The 21,556-nt window shown below is 37.4% G+C and overlaps 1 protein-coding gene across 2 annotated transcripts in view; it reads right to left on the bottom strand.

The window, feature by feature from the left end:
• Positions 1-463: 463 nt before the first annotated feature.
• The window catches only part of LOC140143077 (bombesin receptor subtype-3-like), a 105,745-nt gene continuing 84,652 nt past the window's right edge, over positions 464-21,556 (bottom strand). For both annotated transcript variants that reach the window (XM_072165127.1, XM_072165126.1), the window contains exon 2: positions 464-1,601. In XM_072165127.1, coding sequence (XP_072021228.1) covers positions 467-1,558 — 1,092 coding nt within the window. In that variant the 5' untranslated portion in view covers positions 1,559-1,601 and the 3' untranslated portion in view covers positions 464-466. The remainder of the gene's footprint in view (positions 1,602-21,556) is intronic.

Below are 21,556 nucleotides of genomic sequence, written 5' to 3'. Positions count from 1 at the left end.
AGGTCTGTACTTTAGGGAATTGAGTCCTTGTTACATCATAACATGGTCACTCGATCAATGTGGTCCAGAGTTTTAAATGTGTACGAGCTCTTCACAGGTAATATGTCACATAATATTCACAAATACAAAAACAATATTTTTTATTATTTCGTGTTATATTATGCAACATCAGCAAACAGGATCAAGCGCATTCACGACGAAATAAATTTAAAAACTGACTTAGACCATTGTACTTTTTTGACATTTGTTTCAATATAATACACACTTATAGGAAATTCACATTACATTATATTTTTTAATTCCACGGCTGGATAACACACCTGGATAATACATTGTATTTACATCAACTGGTCAACGACTTATTTTCTTTCTTCTTCTTCTTCTTCTTCTTTTTTTCTTTTCTTTTCTTTCCTTTTTTTTTTTTTTTTTTTTTTTTTTTATTTTTTTATTACTTTTCCCCAACAATTTATAACAAAGTCTGTGAAAGTTCATGCTGTTCAGTATTATCGTGATTATGGTGATTGGTTTCACCACTTTTTGGAGTGGTTGTCCGGACTGGTTGATATTTCCTTTTATCGTGTGTTTTTGACCTTCGACATAAAATTGCATTAATTAGTTCTCGGCGATGCGTTGAACTCATGAAGAACACTACCCATGGGTTAACACATGAATTTCCAACACCCATGAAGAAATGGAATTGTTGAAATAAGAAGACCATATGGTAAATTCTTTCTAATTCAACTGGATCATTTAATGCAGTCTCAAAATTATTGAACTGAAACCATATATTGTAAGCGTAATATGGTAGCCAGAGCAAACCAAAAAGAACGGTAATGACAAGAACAATGATTGCAAGCCGACGACGAGCCATAAATTGGCGCGCACCTGGCTGGTTTTCGTGTTTGAAATTATTTTCGCTTTGAAGGAGTACCCGCGCCATATTGACATAAAAGCAGGATATAGCCGCAAGTGGAAGCACGTAGAGGGCAAGAAATTGTGACATTGTGTAAGCTTTAGCCACTGGTGTGAAGTGTGGTAAATAAACGCAGATCGGGTCACAGCCCGGTACCTGTGTATCTGCTAAAATCATAATTGGAGTAGAAAACATGACTGAAACCAGCCATATTACGCCCACAATGGCAAGAGTTTTGAGCATATTATGTTCAGACGAGCGCACTCTTGGTTTTGTAATTGCCTGGTGGCGTTCCAGCGACACAGCGAATAAGGACAGTACGCATACGCCTTGTGCTGCAACCTGCCCGGATTGACTTAACTTACACACAATTGCTCCAAATTGCCAACTTGGGTGAATATCATGTTCGATGTGAAATGGAGTTGATATCAATAGGTACAATAAATCCCCGACTGTTAGATTAACCACCATTATATTGGCAACTGTCCTCAGGTGTTTTGTTGAAACTACAACGAGTAGGAGACCGACATTACCCACAGTTCCAATGAACGTGAACACCCCAAGCAGTATGGTACTCCAGTATTCATAGTCACTTCGACTGTCGTCGCTGGTGACGTTTTCACAATTGGAAGTGTTGAGTGACATTCTTACTCAAGCATTATACACTTTTATCTACTTGTGTATGAATCTGTGAGAAAAACAAAAGAAAATCAAAAGGATATAATTATTATTATCTTGGTTTTGATTAAGCATTGCATTATAACATAAATTAACGGATTTAGTGAAAATGACCGCCGAGAGAAAATACACTTAAGTGACAACTTTTCTGCATGCAAGTACCAATACCCTTGCATGACCGTGATGTACACAGTGAACTGAGTATGGTAGAATTTTCCATCATACCTGTAGAGGAAATATAACATTGAACAAATAAAATAATGTTGATTGAATTAAATTACATCACTGGTATTTAATATCATTATTTTAATAATGAGCTTTGATCACAAAGAATCGTCATTGGTTGTCTTTTAAGTATAGTTATAGTGTCTAGGAGTTTCAAAAATCCCTTTAGCTTGGCCCCTTTCATCAAAATAATAGTTAATGAAATATTGAAAACCTGCACCCTTCATATGTAAATAATAAAAGATTATTGTGAGTTATGAAAGTGTAAAATTGTTATACAAAGACGCGTCTTTGACACAAACTAGTCACTATTGTATATTTTTATTATCTAAGAGTCAATGAACTATTCTTTGATCAAAGCTGATTTTTAAAGTTGCGGTAGTCCTTAACAAATTTACTGGATTCAAATATTTTAGAAAAAAGAGAAGCACTGTGAAATGTAGAAAGAACCTTTAAGCAACAATAATCGGATTAACCCCTTAAATATCGATAGACTCAATAATATGATCAAACCTAAAATGAGGCCAAGATTGACACTTTTCCTGATTAATCTAATGCAGTGAAAACAGATGACTTAAATTAACACACCTGTTTTCTGTTACATTTAACTCATTTTACAACAAAAGTACGTTACAGCTTTTTAAATCTACTCTTATCTTTAAACCATTGTTTTCCTGATGTTAAATGTGGAAACAAATTAGAGGTTAGAACATCGATCATTCCACAATGCTCCAGTAGCTTTTCAGTATCAAAATAGCCCTATAACATAATTTGCATACCTATTCCGGTAATCCTCTCCACCGGAAATAAGTACTTCAAAGTCGATGTGATTTATAACAAATCACATCGTGTCTTTTGTTTAAGTTACTGGCGTTTACATCTTGTTCTGCACCTCAGACGCTTGGTTTGTTTCAAGAAAAATATATGCCTATAGTGCGTAATACAATACAGGATACGCATGTCTGGTTTCTCAAATATTCATCAATGTACAACTATAAAAAAGCCATCAAAGTAATCTCTACATACTGTGGTTAATACTGTCATACAACCAAAATAACAAACAATATTATTACACACTTATATCCAATTGTACCGATTAAGGGTCATGTTTTGTTTTATGTTTGTAGTTACGTTTCATGTCGTTTGTAGTTTGCTATTTGCACGTTTTCTTCGACTCCAATGCCCTATTAAATCATGACCTTGCAAAAGTCACATTCCCCGTAGTCAATAATAACTAACTTATAGTAACCGGAAAATGGAGATCGCAAAACATATTTCAATTGGCAGTTTGGTGCTACAGGGAACTAAGTTAACAACACTGTCGAGCGTACTTTATGTTTTCGTAGGTTCTACTCCTACAGCAAACGTAAATATCAGAAAGTGGATATCGGACCAGCAAAATTATTTGTGCCACTTCAACCCTTACATATACCCTCTATTTTCATGCTTGTGTCACCAGAGGGCGGTATCGTCAATAGTTCAAAGATAACATTCCACTAATATTGTATCATAGTTACAACTTAATATTTTAACTTTAGAAGTCAGTCTTGGATCTGTATCAAGAAACCAGTTAAAACAAGAGTCGCTTATTTTTAGGGAAACGGATTATCTTGACATTGAGTTATGTACAGCGATCCATTTGTTAAAACATATGTAAGTAAAGTTGACTTGCCCTTACCGACCGATCCAAAAATCTGAAGGGTCGCTTTTTTTTTTTAAATGTCAGATTTTGATATTTTGGTTTATAATTTCAAAATATGTTTTATTTATGTTTAACTGCGAATAAACAAATATTGACTTGATTTCTGCGTTTGTGTTTCATATCAACCCTGTGGCTACATTGAAAATATCCTTTATTTTATATTTTGAAATGATATTAGTAATCACAAAAAAAAAAATCTGCAAGTGATGATCTGAATATCTACGGCGTTATAAAGAGTTGCATTATTACCCATTATGTTGTATTTTGCAGATATAAAAGAGAAAAGAAAAGAAAACATTTCTAAGAAAAATCAAATAATTGTAATAAGTTACTGAGCAGTGGTGAGTCCTCGCAGCAAACAAAATGTTGAATTAAAGACGAAGGCTACCAAATCTAATAAAGTACATTTCATACAACTACCTTAGCAAAAAAAGCATCAAGGTCAATGAAGGTACAGAGCTTGAAGGGGAACAAGACTTTCAGTACCTTGCAGACTGGATGAGAATTCAACAACAATATCGCAACACGCAAGGCAGTAGCATGGAGGGCATGCAGTACACTGTCATGTATATGGGGAATTGTGTTTTTTCAAAACTTTCATACACAAATGTTGGCGTACAGTAGCACCAATATTGATGATTTTCAAATTCAAAATGGCCGCCAAGAATTCAAAATGGCCACCGAAATCAATTTATTTCCTTCAATCATACAATGAGCCTATATCAAGCTGGTAAAATAGGAGATTGGACATGTGCCATGAATATTAAAATAATAACACACACAAATCCGATACTAAATGCACCCACCCCTTGTGCAAGTTGACCTATATACTGTTTATCACATTTAAATGATGACTTCATTTTGCATATTATAACATTTTAAAATGCCATAGAAAATGTTTCTTGGCCCATATGTGTATCCTTTAAACCAGAGCAGTTGGTGGTGCTAGTTTGGGCTGCAGGCTGTATCAATACATCCATAAGCCCATGGCAGCAGGGGAGGGGGTTCTTCAAATATTTTGAACGGAGATGTGCCACACAGATTTTCGGATGCTGACTTTTCTATACCTTCTTTTTTGCTGTTTCTGCAACCCATCAGGATACCAATTTTTCACAAAATGCACCCAAATTTGCCCTAATTTAAGGGCACTTTTTGTCCTGATGATGTGCCCATTTGGTTGCATTGGTCTCCACTGAAAACTCACCCATCGATATATCAATATTGCTAAAAAAATATACCGCCAAACCATGGCAACTTCCTGTACATGTACACCTTCAAACAGGAAAAAAAATTAGGGGTATTGAGAACTGCAGGGTAAAGGGTACCGAGTGATCCCACAAATGGGTTATGGGTCCTGGGGGATGGACTTATATAGGGTTTCTAGGGATGGAGTTAGGGATACCAGGGGTGGGATAAAGAGTACCGGAGACAACATTAGGTATATCAAGGATGGGGTTAGAAATACCAAGGACATGTTTAGGGGTGACCATGAAAGAAGTTAGGTGTACCAATAACAGGGTTCCACGAAGGTCCCAGGGACAACAGTTTATGGGTCCAGGTGAAGGGATTAGGGGTTCCAGGGATGTGATTAGGGGTATCGACAATGGGGCTTGGGGTATCAAGGAACAGGGTTAGGGATTCCGGAGACGAGGGTTAGGGGTTCCAGGAATGGGGAGAGCCCCATGGTCAGTGTTAGGGGATCTAGGGATATGGTAAGGGGACTGGGGATAGAGTTAAGTGCCTCAGGGTTTGGATAATGGGTACCAGGGACAGAGGATGGGACTAGTGGTACTGAGGACTGTGCAGGGTAAAGGGTACAACGGGTAATGGGTCCCGGTGATGAATTGGGTTAGGGTTTCAGGGATGACCAGTCATGGGTTCCAGGAATGGGGTTAGAGGACACGTGGTCATGTTTGAGGCCCCAGGGATAGGATGAGGTACTGGGGATTGAGTTAGGGTTCCCAGGGTTGGGGTACTGGGTACCATGCAGGAACGGGGTAAGGGGTAACGGGCATAAGGGGAACCGTATGTGGGGTTACAGGTGCCGAAGATCAAGATGGGATTAGGGGTCTGTCTAGTCTCGGGGACAGACTTTTTAGGTTTTAGGAATGGAGTTAAAGGTCCTGTAGTAGGTTTAAGGTTAGGATAGGGTTAGGGGTACTGGGGATGGAGTGGGTTTGGGGGTTCCAGGTTTGGCGTTAGGAGTCCCAGGGATGACATTAGGAGTAATGACGACTGTGCAAGGGTACTGGAGTAAGAGACGTACAGGGTACTAAGGATGTGGTTAGCAGTGGCGTAGGGTCATAGCGGCAGGGGGGGTGCCAAGGATGGGGTTATGGGCTAGCTGGCCCGAGTACATATCAGGTTATGGGCCACTGGGTCCATGGATGGGTCTAGGAGTCCCAGGGATGGGTAGGGGTACTGGCCAGGGATGGGGATAGATGTACCAAAAAATACACGGTTATGAGAACCGAAGAGGATATGGGTAGGAGCATTCGGGTACTAGTACGGGGATACATGTTATGGGGTAGGCCTACATGAACAGGTATCAGAGTACGATGTACATTTAGCAGGGTACATGGTTATGAGGTACCGAGTTAAGGGTATTGGGTACAGATTAGGATTACGGGTTAGGGTATGGGTATGCGCTGGCCCAGAGTACATCAAACTTGGCGGGAACATAATTATCATTATCATATCCTGAGGAGACGGATGAAGACATTTAAGGTGGAATAAGGTTACAGATCTTAAATTCGGGAACTATTTAATAACAAAATGTCATCGTAGAAAGTGAATTCATAATTATAGGTGAGCATTTGAATGTGGGTGTGGGGTGGTGTGGTGTGTATTTGCAGTGTATTATGGAGTTTGTGTATGTGTTGGTATATTAATTAATATGTTACTTGCTTAAACTTATATTTTACAAAGCTCATTATAATGTTTGGAGGAAATAAGTTGAATTTGGCGGCCATTTTGAATTTTTGGAGGCCATTTTGAATTTTTGGAGGCCATTTTGAATATCAAAGTCGTCGATGTTAGTGCATACGTCATAAGTAATATCCTAAGCTTAAAACAAATGCTACTGTACCAATAAATTCACAATAGGAAGGGTCAGTTTGAACAATATTGGGAATGTATTGCCGAAATGGGCGCCGTTTTGAAAAATAAGATGGCCACCAACTGCTGCATCTGGAATTTTGTAGACATGTAGGCCCCTATAAATATGTTACTTCGGACCTAAACAACATATTAGGATAGTTAGGATAGGTGGCACATTGTCATCAAAAAAAAAGGCCACGGATTTAGTTTGCCAAGGCAACTTTCCGCCCCCAAACACCCATCAAAAATGAAAAAAAATCCGCCCAAAAAACATCCAAAAATTTAAACATTTGAACACATTTCTTCAATATTTGAGGTAGTTCATATTAAAGTGTATTTAAAGTTTGGAATGATAATATAAAAGCCTTTAAATGCAATATATGACTTAAATAAGTTGATTTTTATTCCATAATATATGCCAAATACTGAAAATGCTCACCTATAATTATGAATTCACTTTCTACGATGACATTTTGTTATTAAATAGTTCCTGAATTTAAGATCTGTAACCTTATTCCACCTTAAATGTCTTCATCCGTCTCCTCAGGATATGATAATGATAATTATGTTCCCGCCAAGTTTGATGTACTCTGGGCCAGCGCATACCCATACCCTAACCCGTAATCCTAATCTGTACCCAATACCCTTAACTCGGTACCTCATAACCATGTACCCTGCTAAATGTACATCGTACTCTGATACCTGTTCATGTAGGCCTACCCCATAACATGTATCCCCGTACTAGTACCCGAATGCTCCTACCCATATCCTCTTCGGTTCTCATAACCGTGTATTTTTGGTACATCTATCCCCATCCCTGGCCAGTACCCCTACCCATCCCTGGGACTCCTAGACCCATCCATGGACCCAGTGGCCCATAACCTGATATGTACTCGGGCCAGCTAGCCCGTAACCCCATCCTTGGCACCCCCCCTGCCGCTATGACCCTACGCCACTGCTAACCACATCCTTAGTACCCTGTACGTCTCTTACTCCAGTACCCTTGCACAGTCGTCATTACTCCTAATGTCATCCCTGGGACCCCCAAAACCCACTCCATCCCCAGTACCCCTAACCCTATCCTAACCTTAAACCTACTACAGGACCTTTAACTCCATTCCTAAAACCTAAAAAGTCTGTCCCCGAGACTAGACAGACCCCTAATCCCATCTTGATCTTCGGCACCTGTAACCCCATATACGGTTCCCCTTATGCCCGTTACCCCTTATCCCGTTCCTGCATGGTACCCAGTACCCCAACCCTGGGAACCCTAACTCAATCCCCAGTACCTCATCCTATCCCTGGGGCCTCAAACATGACCACGTGTCCTCTAACCCCATTCCTGGAACCCATGACTGGTCATCCCTGAAACCCTAACCCAATTCATCACCGGGACCCATTACCCGTTGTACCCTTTACCCTGCACAGTCCTCAGTACCACTAGTCCCATCCTCTGTCCCTGGTACCCATTATCCAAACCCTGAGGCACTTAACTCTATCCCCAGTCCCCTTACCATATCCCTAGATCCCCTAACACTGACCATGGGGCTCTCCCCATTCCTGGAACCCCTAACCCTCGTCTCCGGAATCCCTAACCCTGTTCCTTGATACCCCAAGCCCCATTGTCGATACCCCTAATCACATCCCTGGAACCCCTAATCCCTTCACCTGGACCCATAAACTGTTGTCCCTGGGACCTTCGGGGAACCCTGTTATTGGTACACCTAACTTCTTTCATGGTCACCCCTAAACATGTCCTTGGTATTTCTAACCCCATCCTTGATATACCTAATGTTGTCTCCGGTACTCTTTATCCCACCCCTGGTATCCCTAACTCCATCACTAGAAACCCTATATAAGTCCATCCCCCAGGACCCATAACCCATTTGTGGGATCACTCGGTACCCTTTACCCTGCAGTTCTCAATACCCCTAATTTTTTTTCCTGTTTGAAGGTGTACATGTACAGGAAGTTGCCATGGTTTGGCGGTATATTTTTTTTTTAGCAATATTGATATATCGATGGGTGAGTTTTCAGTGGAGACCAATGCAACCAAATGGGCACATCATCAGGACAAAAAGTGCCCTTAAATTAGGGCAAATTTGGGTGCATTTTGTGAAAAAATTGGTATCCTAATGGGTTGCAGAAACAGCAAAAAGAAGGTATAGAAAAGTCAGCATCCGAAAATCTGTGTGGCACATCTCCGTTCAAAATATTTGAAGAACCCCCTCCCCTGCTGCCATGGGCTTATGGATGTATTGATACAGCCTGCAGCCCAAACTACTGCTCTGGTTTAAAGGATACACATATGGGCCAAGAAACATTTTCTATGGCATTTTAAAATGTTATAATATGCAAAATGAAGTCATCATTTAAATGTGATAAACAGTATATAGGTCAACTTGCACAAGGGGTGGGTGCATTTAGTATCGGATTTGTGTGTGTTATTATTTTAATATTCATGGCACATGTCCAATCTCCTATTTTACCAGCTTGATATAGGCTCATTGTATGATTGAAGGAAATAAATTGATTTCGGTGGCCATTTTGAATTCTTGGCGGCCATTTTGAATTTGAAAATCATCAATATTGGTGCTACTGTATGCCAACATGATAAAACTAATACAACAAGCCTAAAACAAATGCTACTGTGCCAATAAAACCATTGCTACTGGTGCCAATAAACCACATTGGGAAGGGGCAGTTTGAAAAATATTGGAAATATTTTGCAAAATGGGCACCAGTTTGAAAAACAAGATGGCCGCCCTCTGCTGCATCTGTATTTTTGTAAACATGTATATATGTTACCTGTGACCCACACAACATGCTAGGATAGGTGGCACATTGTCATTATTAAACGGCCACAGGTCTTATAAACTGGGTAGTAGGGCCTACGCTCGAGTTTTTGTATCAAAAAGTACATGCATTAGCTATAAGTGACGTAAGGCTACCATAGCAACAGATGAATACAATTGTTGACTATATCGCTCTGCACTGTACAAAGTTTATGTGGTACCTATGCATTGAACCATAGATGTCAAAGAACAGGGAAAGACCTGGACCGTAACTCTATAGAATATTCATATCATGCAGCATGCTGATCACTCGCACCTGTAAGATTAGTATTTTTGGAAAAGAGCGGTATTATATCCAATCTATGAATGCAGACATACACAGGTGATGAGTGCAACCTGCTTGTAATGCAGGGCGATAGAGTCAAAAATTGTATATATCTAATTACTATGGTAGTTAATCCAATTATGACGTCACTTCTACGGCGAATAGTGACAAACTTGTTATCTTTTCACATTTGAAAACACTCTATATATATACATTATAAATTGCACCCAAAAAACACCCAAAAACACCTACAATCACCCAATTTGATAAAAGTGTCTGTCCAAATTTCTTCTGGGATAACATTTGACTATTAATTTTTATTTAAAAAGTATTCAGCACACATTAGTTCATATTATACAGCAAATAAAATGGAAATTGGGCTGAAAACATATATTATGATAGTTGCCAAAAACCGCCAAAAAAACACCCAAGAACAGTTTAAAAAAATGACACCCATGATATTTTGATTCTACATAAAATTCTGCTTAAGAAAAACCTTGGTGGCAAGATTGTGTATGAAAAAATTGAAAGCAAAAAATAAATGACATTTCCCCATATACTAATAGCTCTGCCGCGTTACATCACTAGACTCCAAGACATAGAAAAGGAACCCTGGGAGATTTGCCATGACCTATGTTGATTTTCTCAGGCAAGATACTGGCCTTGAAGCTACAAGCCTTAGGACAGCAATGCTGGACAGAACGCTGTCTAAATCTATTATAATTCCATGATTCCACTCGTTTTAAGTAAGTGATTAGGGCCTAATTGAAAATTAAACAAGGATTAACACTTTTCTTAATTAATATACTCGAATGAAAACATATAATTTAAATCTCTTTTCTTTTACATTTCACTAATTTCACAACAAAATTACGTAACAGTATTCTTAATCCATCTCAATCTTTTCCTCATCGTGAATCGGATGTTAAATGAGGAAACAAATGAGATCGATTTAATGTTGTGAAGCTTAGAACATCAATCATTCCACAAAGTCTATTCGGTGTTTAAAGCTATAGCATTACATACTTATCCCGACGATCATCTGCACCGGAAAGAAGTACTTTAAATTCGATGTGATTTATAGCATATCACATGTCTTTACCTGAAGTTTCTCGCGTTGAACATTTTTCCGGGCCTCAGACGCTTGTTTTGTTTGTTTGTTATACACAGTGCGTAATGTATTAAGAGATGAAATTAATGGTTTCGTAAATATCCAGAAGTTTTCAACATCAATTTACCACTATAAATTATTAAAGTAATATACAAATACAAATAACAATAAATCATGAAATATTTATATCCAATTATACCAATTCTCGCTATTCGCAATAAGGGCGCCGCCAGCGGTTTGCGATGTAATATAACGGTATAACGGTATTACACGCAAATCGATAGAGAAAAATTAATTGTTCACATTTCAAATCACATTATTAAGTATTATTGAGTATCGATTCGTGTGTAACACCTTTATTTTGACAAACTAAAAAATATTGTCACGTGTTCCTATGTAATAGCATGGTAATATTCGTATTGCGCGGACTTGGATGTCGACCTTTTCCCATGATACATCACGATTACATCGCAAACCGCTGGCGGCGCCCTTACAAAAATGTATTGCGAATAGCGAGAATTGTTTTGCTTTCCAGTGTTTTATGTTTATCGCGTTACGTTTAATGTCATTGATAGTTTGCGAATAGCTATTCGCACATTTTCTGTGACTCCACGCCCCATAACCTTGCAAAAGTCATCTACCCTATAGTCCACTACTAAGTTATAGTAACCGGGAAAAGGAAGGTCGCAAAACACATTTCAACTGATAGCTTGGCGCTACAGAGAACCAAGTTAACAGTATTTGCTGTATTTTGGATGTTACGTTTTCTTATGTTATACTACCGTAGTAAACATAAATACGAGAGATCGCATATCATGGACGAGAAAAATCATGAATTCTCGGATTAGTTCCACTTAAGTCTTTATGTTGTATTTTCATGTTAGCTGTTCGTGTAACTTTAGGACGGAATCGTTAATAGTATTCCATCCTAATGGATCGATAACATTGCGGTACAACGTGATATTTTAACTTTAGAAACCAGTCTTGGATCTTTATCAACACGTTTATATTCAAAATACAATGTATGGATGTTACAGCCTGTCTAAAAAAATGTGCAAGTGAAAAGCGCCATCTTTGGCAATTGGATAATACTATTGTGACATGATGCTTACATCAACGTCAAGGGAGCAGTCCTAGCTTTCAAATACCGTTTGTTTCATTTTTTTAAGTTTCGGCAATCCAGAGATCTGCTTCACTAAACACAAATGTATGAAAACCCTTTTGTGCCGACTTTTGGAAAATTGTACAGAATTTTATATCCAAATACCACACCTATACAGTACAGTTAATAAAAGAACATTCATTTGTAGGATTCGAAATGATTATGTAACATTTGCCACCTTAAAATTGCAAACGTATACAAGTATATGATTTGCAATATTTCATTGACATGATTTTAATTTTACAACAAAGTGTGCAATATTTGTTTGTCTTTTAACATGTCTTGAGTGATAAAGAGAACAGTACTTACCATCATTGATATTTACAGCAGAGTGTGAAATATTTTTAAAATCTTTTAATGGGTTTTAAGTGGAAAAAGAGATCCATTATACCTGCATCATGATAAAACCGCAAAGCAATTTTATATTGTTGTGTAATCGATGCATTCTTTTGATTTGACGAAGAAACTGTTGATAAACTTGATACTATCATTATTTACATGTACATCCCTCTTCCCTAGTAAAGGTGGCACAATATTGTGATTTTACACTTTCGTCGTTAACTAAACATATCTCGGGATTGAAACAAGCAACTTGAACAGAATAAACAGCATTTAAAAGCTAAAACTGCGCCCTTGACGTTGAAGTAAACATCAGGTCACAACAGTATTTTCTAACTGCCAAAGAGGGCGCTTTTTACTTGCACAATATTTTGTAGACAGGCTGTATGGCTTCTTAAGAAAAAAAAGTAACTTTTGGTCCATTGGTTAAATTAATCGTTGAAGTTACTGTTGTTTCATCCTAACAAAATTATTATTAACATCATTATTATTATTATTATTATTATTATTATTATTATTATTATTATTATTATTATTATTATTATTATTATTATTATATTACAACGTGTAAAGTGTGACTAAAGCTTATATTCAGTCATCCACATATATAATGCATTTAAAGTGATTGTGACCTAGTTCGTGTGTAATCATGGTGCTCCTGTTGAACTGCAGATTAAGGTAATATTTTGGCACCTTGCTGCCCCAGCCAATTTGCAAATTGCTTGAGATTGAAAGTACTTTGCATTAGTAGGAGTCTTAAAGTTGCCAATATCATTATAAAATTATATTTATTTTCAAAAAGAGAAATTACTAGTTTAGTATATTGGATCATCGACATGATGAAACTTGACATTTAATCTGATAAAGAACAAGAGAGCGAAGGATGGACGGACTGAAACTGAAAGTTTGTTTAAAGCAAATCCTTTCTTGATTGCCAGTCTCTTTGAAATATCATCAGGAAATGAACGATTAGACTAATAAACGAAATGTGAGTGTTGCACTAATTATTAGCTGTTCACCTTCGTGTGTCTTTATCAATATGATATCTTCATCATCATCATCGTCGCCACTGTCACCACCAACAACAACACCAGCAACTCGTAACTTTGACTAGCCAGCAAGTCAATTGGATGAAATGTGCTGGGCAGGTATCAGACATACAAATGGCAACTGGCAAAAATTAAGTCAATTCCAGTTTTCAAATTACATTACATTACATTATATATCACATTTAAAAAAGGCGCAGAGATTTATAGTGCGCTACGCACAGGCACAACGATTAGACGTTGATCCACAAGCCTCATCACACTTTACAAGTTGTCGCTGACTACTACGGGCCCACATCATTCCATAAACCATTTAACCACAAATCAGGGACTTTGCTGCTACAAGAGCGCACATCCTAGACATTCCACAAACAACCATCGCAACCAGGATCAGCTCCCCAAGTTTCGTACGGGTTACAACTCACTTTTCCACAAGAGCATACTAGGCACCGCCAAGGTTCGAACCCGCAACCTCTCGCACCATAGTCAGACGCCTTAACGATTGAGCTAACTTGACTGCATTACATTGCATTACATTACATTACACATCACATTACATTACATTCATTACATTACATTACATTACATTACATTACATTACATTACATTACATTACATTACATTACATCACATTTATATCACATTACATTACATTCATTATATTTCGAACGTGTTTATTTTTTATTATTTGCGGGGCTCGTGCATAGAAAGCATTAACATCTTACTACTTGTGCATTGTTTTATGCAATTTCACTCTCAACAAGTGATACACAATTATCAACCTAAAGTCTGCACAAAAAGTAACTCAGCTGTTATAAATACGCCTATAGATTCAGAACTAATAATTGTGTTCACAATATTTCAACATTGCGAGAAGGATGATTTATTTACACGCATTTTGATATCCCATTCGTCAAATGTCGTTCAATATTAACAACACAGTAGTGCTTTTACAGAAAAATACCCGAATTTTAAAGTTGCAGTTTACAGCGATCAATGGTTATAATGCCAGCACTGTAAACACGTAAAGCCCGCCATTATCTTCGCGCTTACTTCAAATCAATACAAATAACTGCAACTTTTAAATTGGGGTACTTTTCTTTCAAAACACTGCTGTATTGTCAATATTGTAAAAAAATTGGACAAATGGGGTATCAAAACGTGCGTAACTAAATCATCCTTCTTTTTATGTTGAAATATTGTGAAAACAATTATTAGTTCTGAATCTATAGGCGTATTTATAACAGCTGAGTTACTTTTTGTGCAGACTTTATAATTGTATATTACATTACCTATTTCGCTAATCAACAAACAGCTCAAATAAGACCATAATGACCATAATATTGTACACTTATCTGTAAATTAAGGTTTTTATTCAAACCTCTTTACGCACTACTGCGTTTTTCCTTGTGCTCATAATACTGGATAGCGCACGTTATAAGAGTGACCTATATATTCACGACAAAATGGTGGATTAGATAAAGCCATAAAAATAATCTGAGAAAATATCACCATCGTCTAAAACACCTAAGGAAATGGTATTTTCAATCTCACAGTTATCAATAGTTGTCTCAAATATCGTTTTATTATTTAAAGAAATAAGAGTCGTTGAACACAACTCGGCAACGATTTAATTGTTAATAGTAATTGAAAAGCTCAGTAAACACGAGATGATATGAACATAAAAAAGCTCAGTAAACACGAGATGATATGGACATAAAAACAAAACACCCTTTGTCCTCCTTTTTTGGTTTATACAGATATGGCCCTATAGTTAGGATTAAGACACTGTATGTGTCTTAATTCAGTAAAATCAGTCCTGTAGGCTACCTTTAAAATTACTTTGGCTGTAAGCATCGCAGAGATAAGCCAGTAATTCTGTAGGTGTGACTTCATGGTGCCCCATTTACGATACTTGAATTTCAAAACAAAATGTCTTTACCGCAAAACCTGCGATTTCCTTAACCAGTTAGAATACAAAACAGTATTATTTGATATAAACAGTTTAGCAACTTGTGAAGGGAGTGACGAATCAGGCAATTGCTATACAAACAAGTGAGATACAACATAAATACTACAAAACTACAGTAAATTGGAGATGTTGAGGAGAGATATGTCTTTGCACGATTGTTTGCGTCACCTTACACCAACATGTCCATGTCTGAAAAGTCAGCTTTTCTAAGGTGAAAAATGAGATTGACACCTTTGTCATGACAGTTGCTGCTCAACCGCCCTTTCCTAGTTCTGGGGCAGAATCACCAATACCGGCATGACGTTTACCTGGATTGTTCAAATTAAAATGTGTGCACATCCTTAATAAAAACTGCATTCACTCCATAAATTTGACAGAAAGCAAGGACAATTATTATATAAGTTCTAATTAATACAGATTTTTATTTTATTTTATGTAAACAAAGTCAAATCACGGAGTAAGCCCATAACACTAATAAATAAGTACAAATGGATCAGCAAGTGGCACTTATTATCTGGGCGTAAATCTGACGATCTTTAGAGAACAGGAATGGTTCCCTTAGAAGTAGTGGCGGTTATAGGGTAAAGTGTACTATGTGCTTTTGAATAATAGTATACTTTATTGTTGTTAATTTATTATAAAAATAAACATTAGTGTATGCTCATTATCATGATTATGAAATAAACGGGCCTATTTGAAAGCAGATAAGTTCAGCTAGCATACGCTCTTTTGTTATGTCTCTGTATGAGGTAAAAACACCTGTCTAAAAATTACTTTTTGTAAGGAAAAATCCTTTATCAATGATAAAGTTTTGTATATATATATTTACATGGTGTTCATTATGCTTCAGTCATTCCTAATAGGTCTGTCACACTACGACGGACTGGATCAACGTACATCACCGAATACAAAAATATTTTATTCGGTGAAAAAATCACCAGTCCGGCAGAAGATTCGGTGGGATTTTGGGTCCGATTCCCGTTCGTCTCTCCATGCGTTGTGACCGCTAATAATCCTGCAGGCGTCTTATATCCGATCGTTCAACGTCCGACAAATGACCGGATTTGGGAGTCCGATTCCCGTTCGTTTTTCTATGCGTTGTGGCCGCTAATAATCCTGCAGGCGTCTTATATTAGATCGTTCAACGTCCGACTAATGACCGGATTTGGGGGTCAACGTCCGACAAATTTCTGGATTTGGGGGTCCGATTCCCGTTCGTCTCTCTATGCGTTGTGGCCGCTAATAATCCTGCAGGCGTTTTATATTCAATCATTCAACGTCCGACAAATGACCGGCGAATCCGTGGCATGTGGCACCAACAGGGACGTCCACCCTATCAGAAAAGTGGGGGAGGAGAGGGTGTTTGAGAGGGTTTTTGACCCCTTAGAGGCAGTGACGTAGCAAGCACTTTTTCAGAGGGTGAACAAAGTGGGGAAAGACAACTTTTAAGGGGAAAACTTTGACGAAAATGGTCAAATATTGGCTAATAAGTACAAAAGGGCTACAAATCTGATATATCAGGGCAACCAGCGTCCGGGGGCAATAGAGGTGAGAAACCTTTGGACAATGAAGGCCCAATTGAAGCCATTTTGTCATTTTTTGGATCAATTTTAGCACTATTATTGGGTACTCTTTTAGTTTGAAACAGCCGCAAATTGGTGAAACGAAAGCGTAATTGAAGCCATTGAAAAGTTTTCACCATTATTGTATAATATAAACAATTGTTTTAAAAATAACACGTGGATGTCCATAGCAGAAGCAAAAAGGAAGACTTGTCCATTTTTCAAAATGAAGGTCCAATTGAAGCCATTTGCATGGGGACTGTAGGGCCTGTTTACATTATTAGGCCTAGGCATATTGTGTAAAAATTTAGTTTTAAAAATGGAAAATTTGGACAATTGTTTTTGGTGCATCATTTTTCACTATTATTGCCTTAAAAAAAAAACAAAGAAGGCCCGAACTGAATTTGCAAAATTTAAAATGTTACACTGATCCACTGACACTTAGATATAAGACTTCAGACTCGTAATTTCAGGTAAAGCATGCATGGATTGATATGTTAAAGTCAGTAATAGACCTAAGTCCGTCTTAAATACTGACTTTGATGACAAAATGTTACGGGCCCTACATATCGACGGACCGGCAGTAATTTTCACAGGCTTTTGGGCCAAGGAACCACATTTAAGCACTGCCTATAATAATCACAGGCCTATACTTAGGCTTACTATATACTATCCTGGGCCTACTCAATAACGTACAATTTAACCTTTTCCATGTTTTCTCTTCTTTTTCTTTCTTGTCAATCACTAAAACTGGTAGGAATTTGATATTGCGTCCTCTACCCTTCAGAAAGTGCCCCTCCCTCAATACTACTTACGTGCATAGGCCTACTAAATTACGTGCAATTTAACTTTTTCTCTTCTCTTCTCTCTTCAATTTTTCTCACTTTATTTTTTTTTCTCTCCTTTCCCCTTTTTTCTACTTGTCAGTCACTAAAGTACTGGGGGAAATAGGATATTGCATCACACACCCTTCAGAAAGTCCCCCCCCCCCCCATGATCGATGCACATGTTCGCCATAGGCCTACATCCGGTACAAGCGCCTGCGAAACCTTGCAAACACCTGCGGTATATAAACGAAAGAATAACGAACAAACCCAAGGTATATATACAGAACCGTACGAACACACATCGGACAACTTCCGAACATGTGTATTCGGCACACTCCGTTGCGAGTTTTGTGCATGCACAAAACTTGAAACGTATTGTCGACGGACTAAACAAACATCACCTAACACGAAACGCATTTGGCGGATAATAGCAGGACATATGAAGAACATAAAACGAACATTGACGAACGCTAACGGATTTGCTAAAATCGTCGGCTGTATTCCATAGTGGCGTATAGTGATTTTTGGTCATTTTTTTGAAAATTGGCACATATGTTTTTAATGATGTTCTCTTTCATTTTTTCTAAGTCTCATCAGTCATAATTAGCTAATTAATTAGTAATTAATTAATTAAATGTGGCGTATAGTTACAAAGTGAAATTTTTGTATTCGATAGTGGCGTATCGAGAATACGCCAATTTTTATACACATTTTATAATTATGAAATATCGGCAAAATGAAAAACATCGTATGTCATAGTGGCGTACGCGTATCGGACCTATACGCCACTATGGAATACGAACGACGAAAAGTAACGCCATAGGGATTACACGGCGACCGAGGTGGCGTACGGTTAACGTAAGGTTAGGGTATTGCGTTTTGTTCGTTTTCCATAGTGACGTATAGTTTCATTGTCAGTTTGCCAGCAATAGTATGTATTTATTTCTTTTGAAAAATATATAACAATAAAATCTATTTTGTTTACTACGGAAATTTCACATCATTTACAAAATACAATGAATGTCTGATTTACACAACTCGATTTTAAATTGGCATTTCTTCAAACCCGATTTTCTCGAAAAGTTGTTTATTCGCGGCGCCCCCACTATACGCCACTATGGAATACGGACGACGAAATACCATCCGTTTCTTATACGGAAGACCGATCCGGTGTAGTGTGACACTAACACGGTCTGGGTCAACGTACATCACCGAATGCAAAAATATGCTATCCGGTGGTGAAGGCCTCACAGAAACGTATTTGCAACGAACACGGGCCGAGTGCAACGAACAAAGAACGAACATGAACGAAAGGAGAGCGAACAAACTCCGGCAATATGCAGCACCATACGAACACACATCGGATAAATACCGAACATGTGTATTCGGTACACTTTGTTTCAAGTTTTGTGCATGCACAAAACTTGCCGACGAACCTAACGAACATCACCTAACACGAAACGCATTTGGCGGATGATAGCAGGATATAAAAAGAACATAAAACGATCATTGACGAACAACAACGGATTTACTAAAATACCATCCGTTTCTTGTACGGAAGACCTATTCGGTGTAGTGTGACAGACCTATAACGTAGGCAATTCAAAGTAGAATACAGTATCTTACAAACCAGGCTAAATGTTGATAAGATCGTTTTGATAAGATATCCATTAACTTAATCTGGAAAATGCGACGCATTTGTATTAAATTCAGTAAATTAATTCCTGTAGGCTGTCTTATAAATTGAAGAAATGTTAATATAAGCCAATAAGCATGTGTGATGGATGTTATCCCAAATATCATCTATAATATGGATTTACTGCGAAATGTTTTCGTACATACTTGTCTCTTAATATATTCCTGGTAAATTGAATTTCTATAACATTCACCAATTTCTGATGAAGAGCCACAACAGTCGACAAACTAAGATAGATTACGAGGAATGAGAAAGAGTGCAATGGGTCATGATCTCGAATGGGGTTGCAAACTCAAAAACATTGGTTGTCGGAACACTTCAGGTATAAAGATTAATAATAATTGTTAGGAAGTAGACAAGATAAAATAAAACGGAAGATAAGTAGGGGATATGATCTCTAAAACGCTATGTAGCTCTAGTCTTGTAAAAACCACACTTTATTTTTTATTTTTGTGGATGGAATAAATCCGGGTGTATGGCAGACGATCAAACTTTGAGTAAAGGGTTTGATTGCGTGAAAACTTGGTATTAAGGTTAGCAACTATTTGAAACTGTTGCTATTTGGTAGTTCACAACATCTTGCGAATGGTAGTGAGCTTCGGCAAAAATTGCATTGATCATTTCATAGCGTGAGTGTAGAAGATTTCAAATATCACAGATATACTTGTCCTGTGGTTCTTGAGTTATGTTGTAAAGAGGCTCAAATAATAACACTTTTGTAAAACGTACATAACTCATTAACAACAATAAATCAAGCAAGTTTTCAAAGTATATGAATTGTAGAATGAACTTTTGCAAATCATCAAAGTGTTATTGTTCAATAATATATTGATTTAGACAACGAAAATCGATTTTATTGGCTGCTTCGACCATCAGTACCTCGTCTACCCTTAAATTTATATTTTTAGCGACACATTAATTCCTTTCATATATAACAATAAAACAGTAAAGGATGTTTAGTATAGCACACCCAACCCTTAGGAGAACATTATTATTAGATATCTGAACTTGTATAATTTATTTAGACAATATAATGTGTAACTTCTTTTACAATTCTGTTGCTCTTCTTTTCGACTGTTCGCCTATCCTATTTCCCAAAAGAAATCAGATGTTACATATGGTAAATTTTGATGATACTAATGGTTTCTATCATATTTTACAAAATTATTGAAATCAAGCAAATCATTGTTATTTAAGTCTCATTACGATTAGAAACCTTGTACATTTGGGAGTATATCTAAGATGAAGAAGAAGACAAGCACCAAGAGAACATATAATGAACCGATGATGGTGCTATAATTTTAAATTGCAGCGTAAGTATTCCAAAACCAACCACAAACTTAGGCAACATCATGCAGATTCTATCGCGAGGGGTTTGACAATATTTCGGTGTCGTGTTCTGGTGATGCTTTAGTAGATGGGGAATAACCTTTGGAGAAAATTGTGAACTTCACACTTCCTTTTCGATTACAAGCATGATTAAGAAGAATATCAGGTGTAAACAAAATTATGTTAAGAACAAATTGTCATCGTTTTCGGATACAGGAAATTGACGCATTATTTCCCATTCCTACCCCAATGAAAGTCGCTTGGATTCTCGCGATTTAATGTGGCTTCAGCACTGTTAGTTTAAAATTTATTTTGGTCTTCAGATGGCACTAAGACTCCTGCATGACATAAATCCTTATGAAAAAGCAAGGGGACTATGAGTCCGCGGGACACATGTAAAAGGTATTTGATAACTGTTGTAATCGTCTAACTTTTAAATATGATCCTTTTGACAAGTTTTAAACGACGCTGCATAGCCATTAAAATTATATAGCTTACCTTTTTACCCAGGCACCAAAATGGGTTCTTTGTTACTCGTATGCACTAACAAAAGCCGTTTTTTTTTAATTGTCCGCCACGATGCTTAAAATATCAATTATCACGTATAGACTAATTAATGCTGAAAACGAGCACAGTGTAATGATAATCATACTAATGTCGTCTATCAACTAGAGACTAATATTACAAATTACTTGCTACTTGGAATATTTGGGTAGATTTAATATTGGTGGTGTTACGTCTTTTTGGACATAATGATAGTTTGTAAGGAATTACA

Source organism: Amphiura filiformis, chromosome 20, assembly GCF_039555335.1.
Source record: "Amphiura filiformis chromosome 20, Afil_fr2py, whole genome shotgun sequence".
In the NCBI taxonomy this organism is placed as follows: Eukaryota; Metazoa; Echinodermata; class Ophiuroidea; order Amphilepidida; family Amphiuridae; genus Amphiura; species Amphiura filiformis.
Note: the sequence above shows the minus strand (reverse complement) of the source record. Positions and strands in the feature narration are given on the sequence as shown.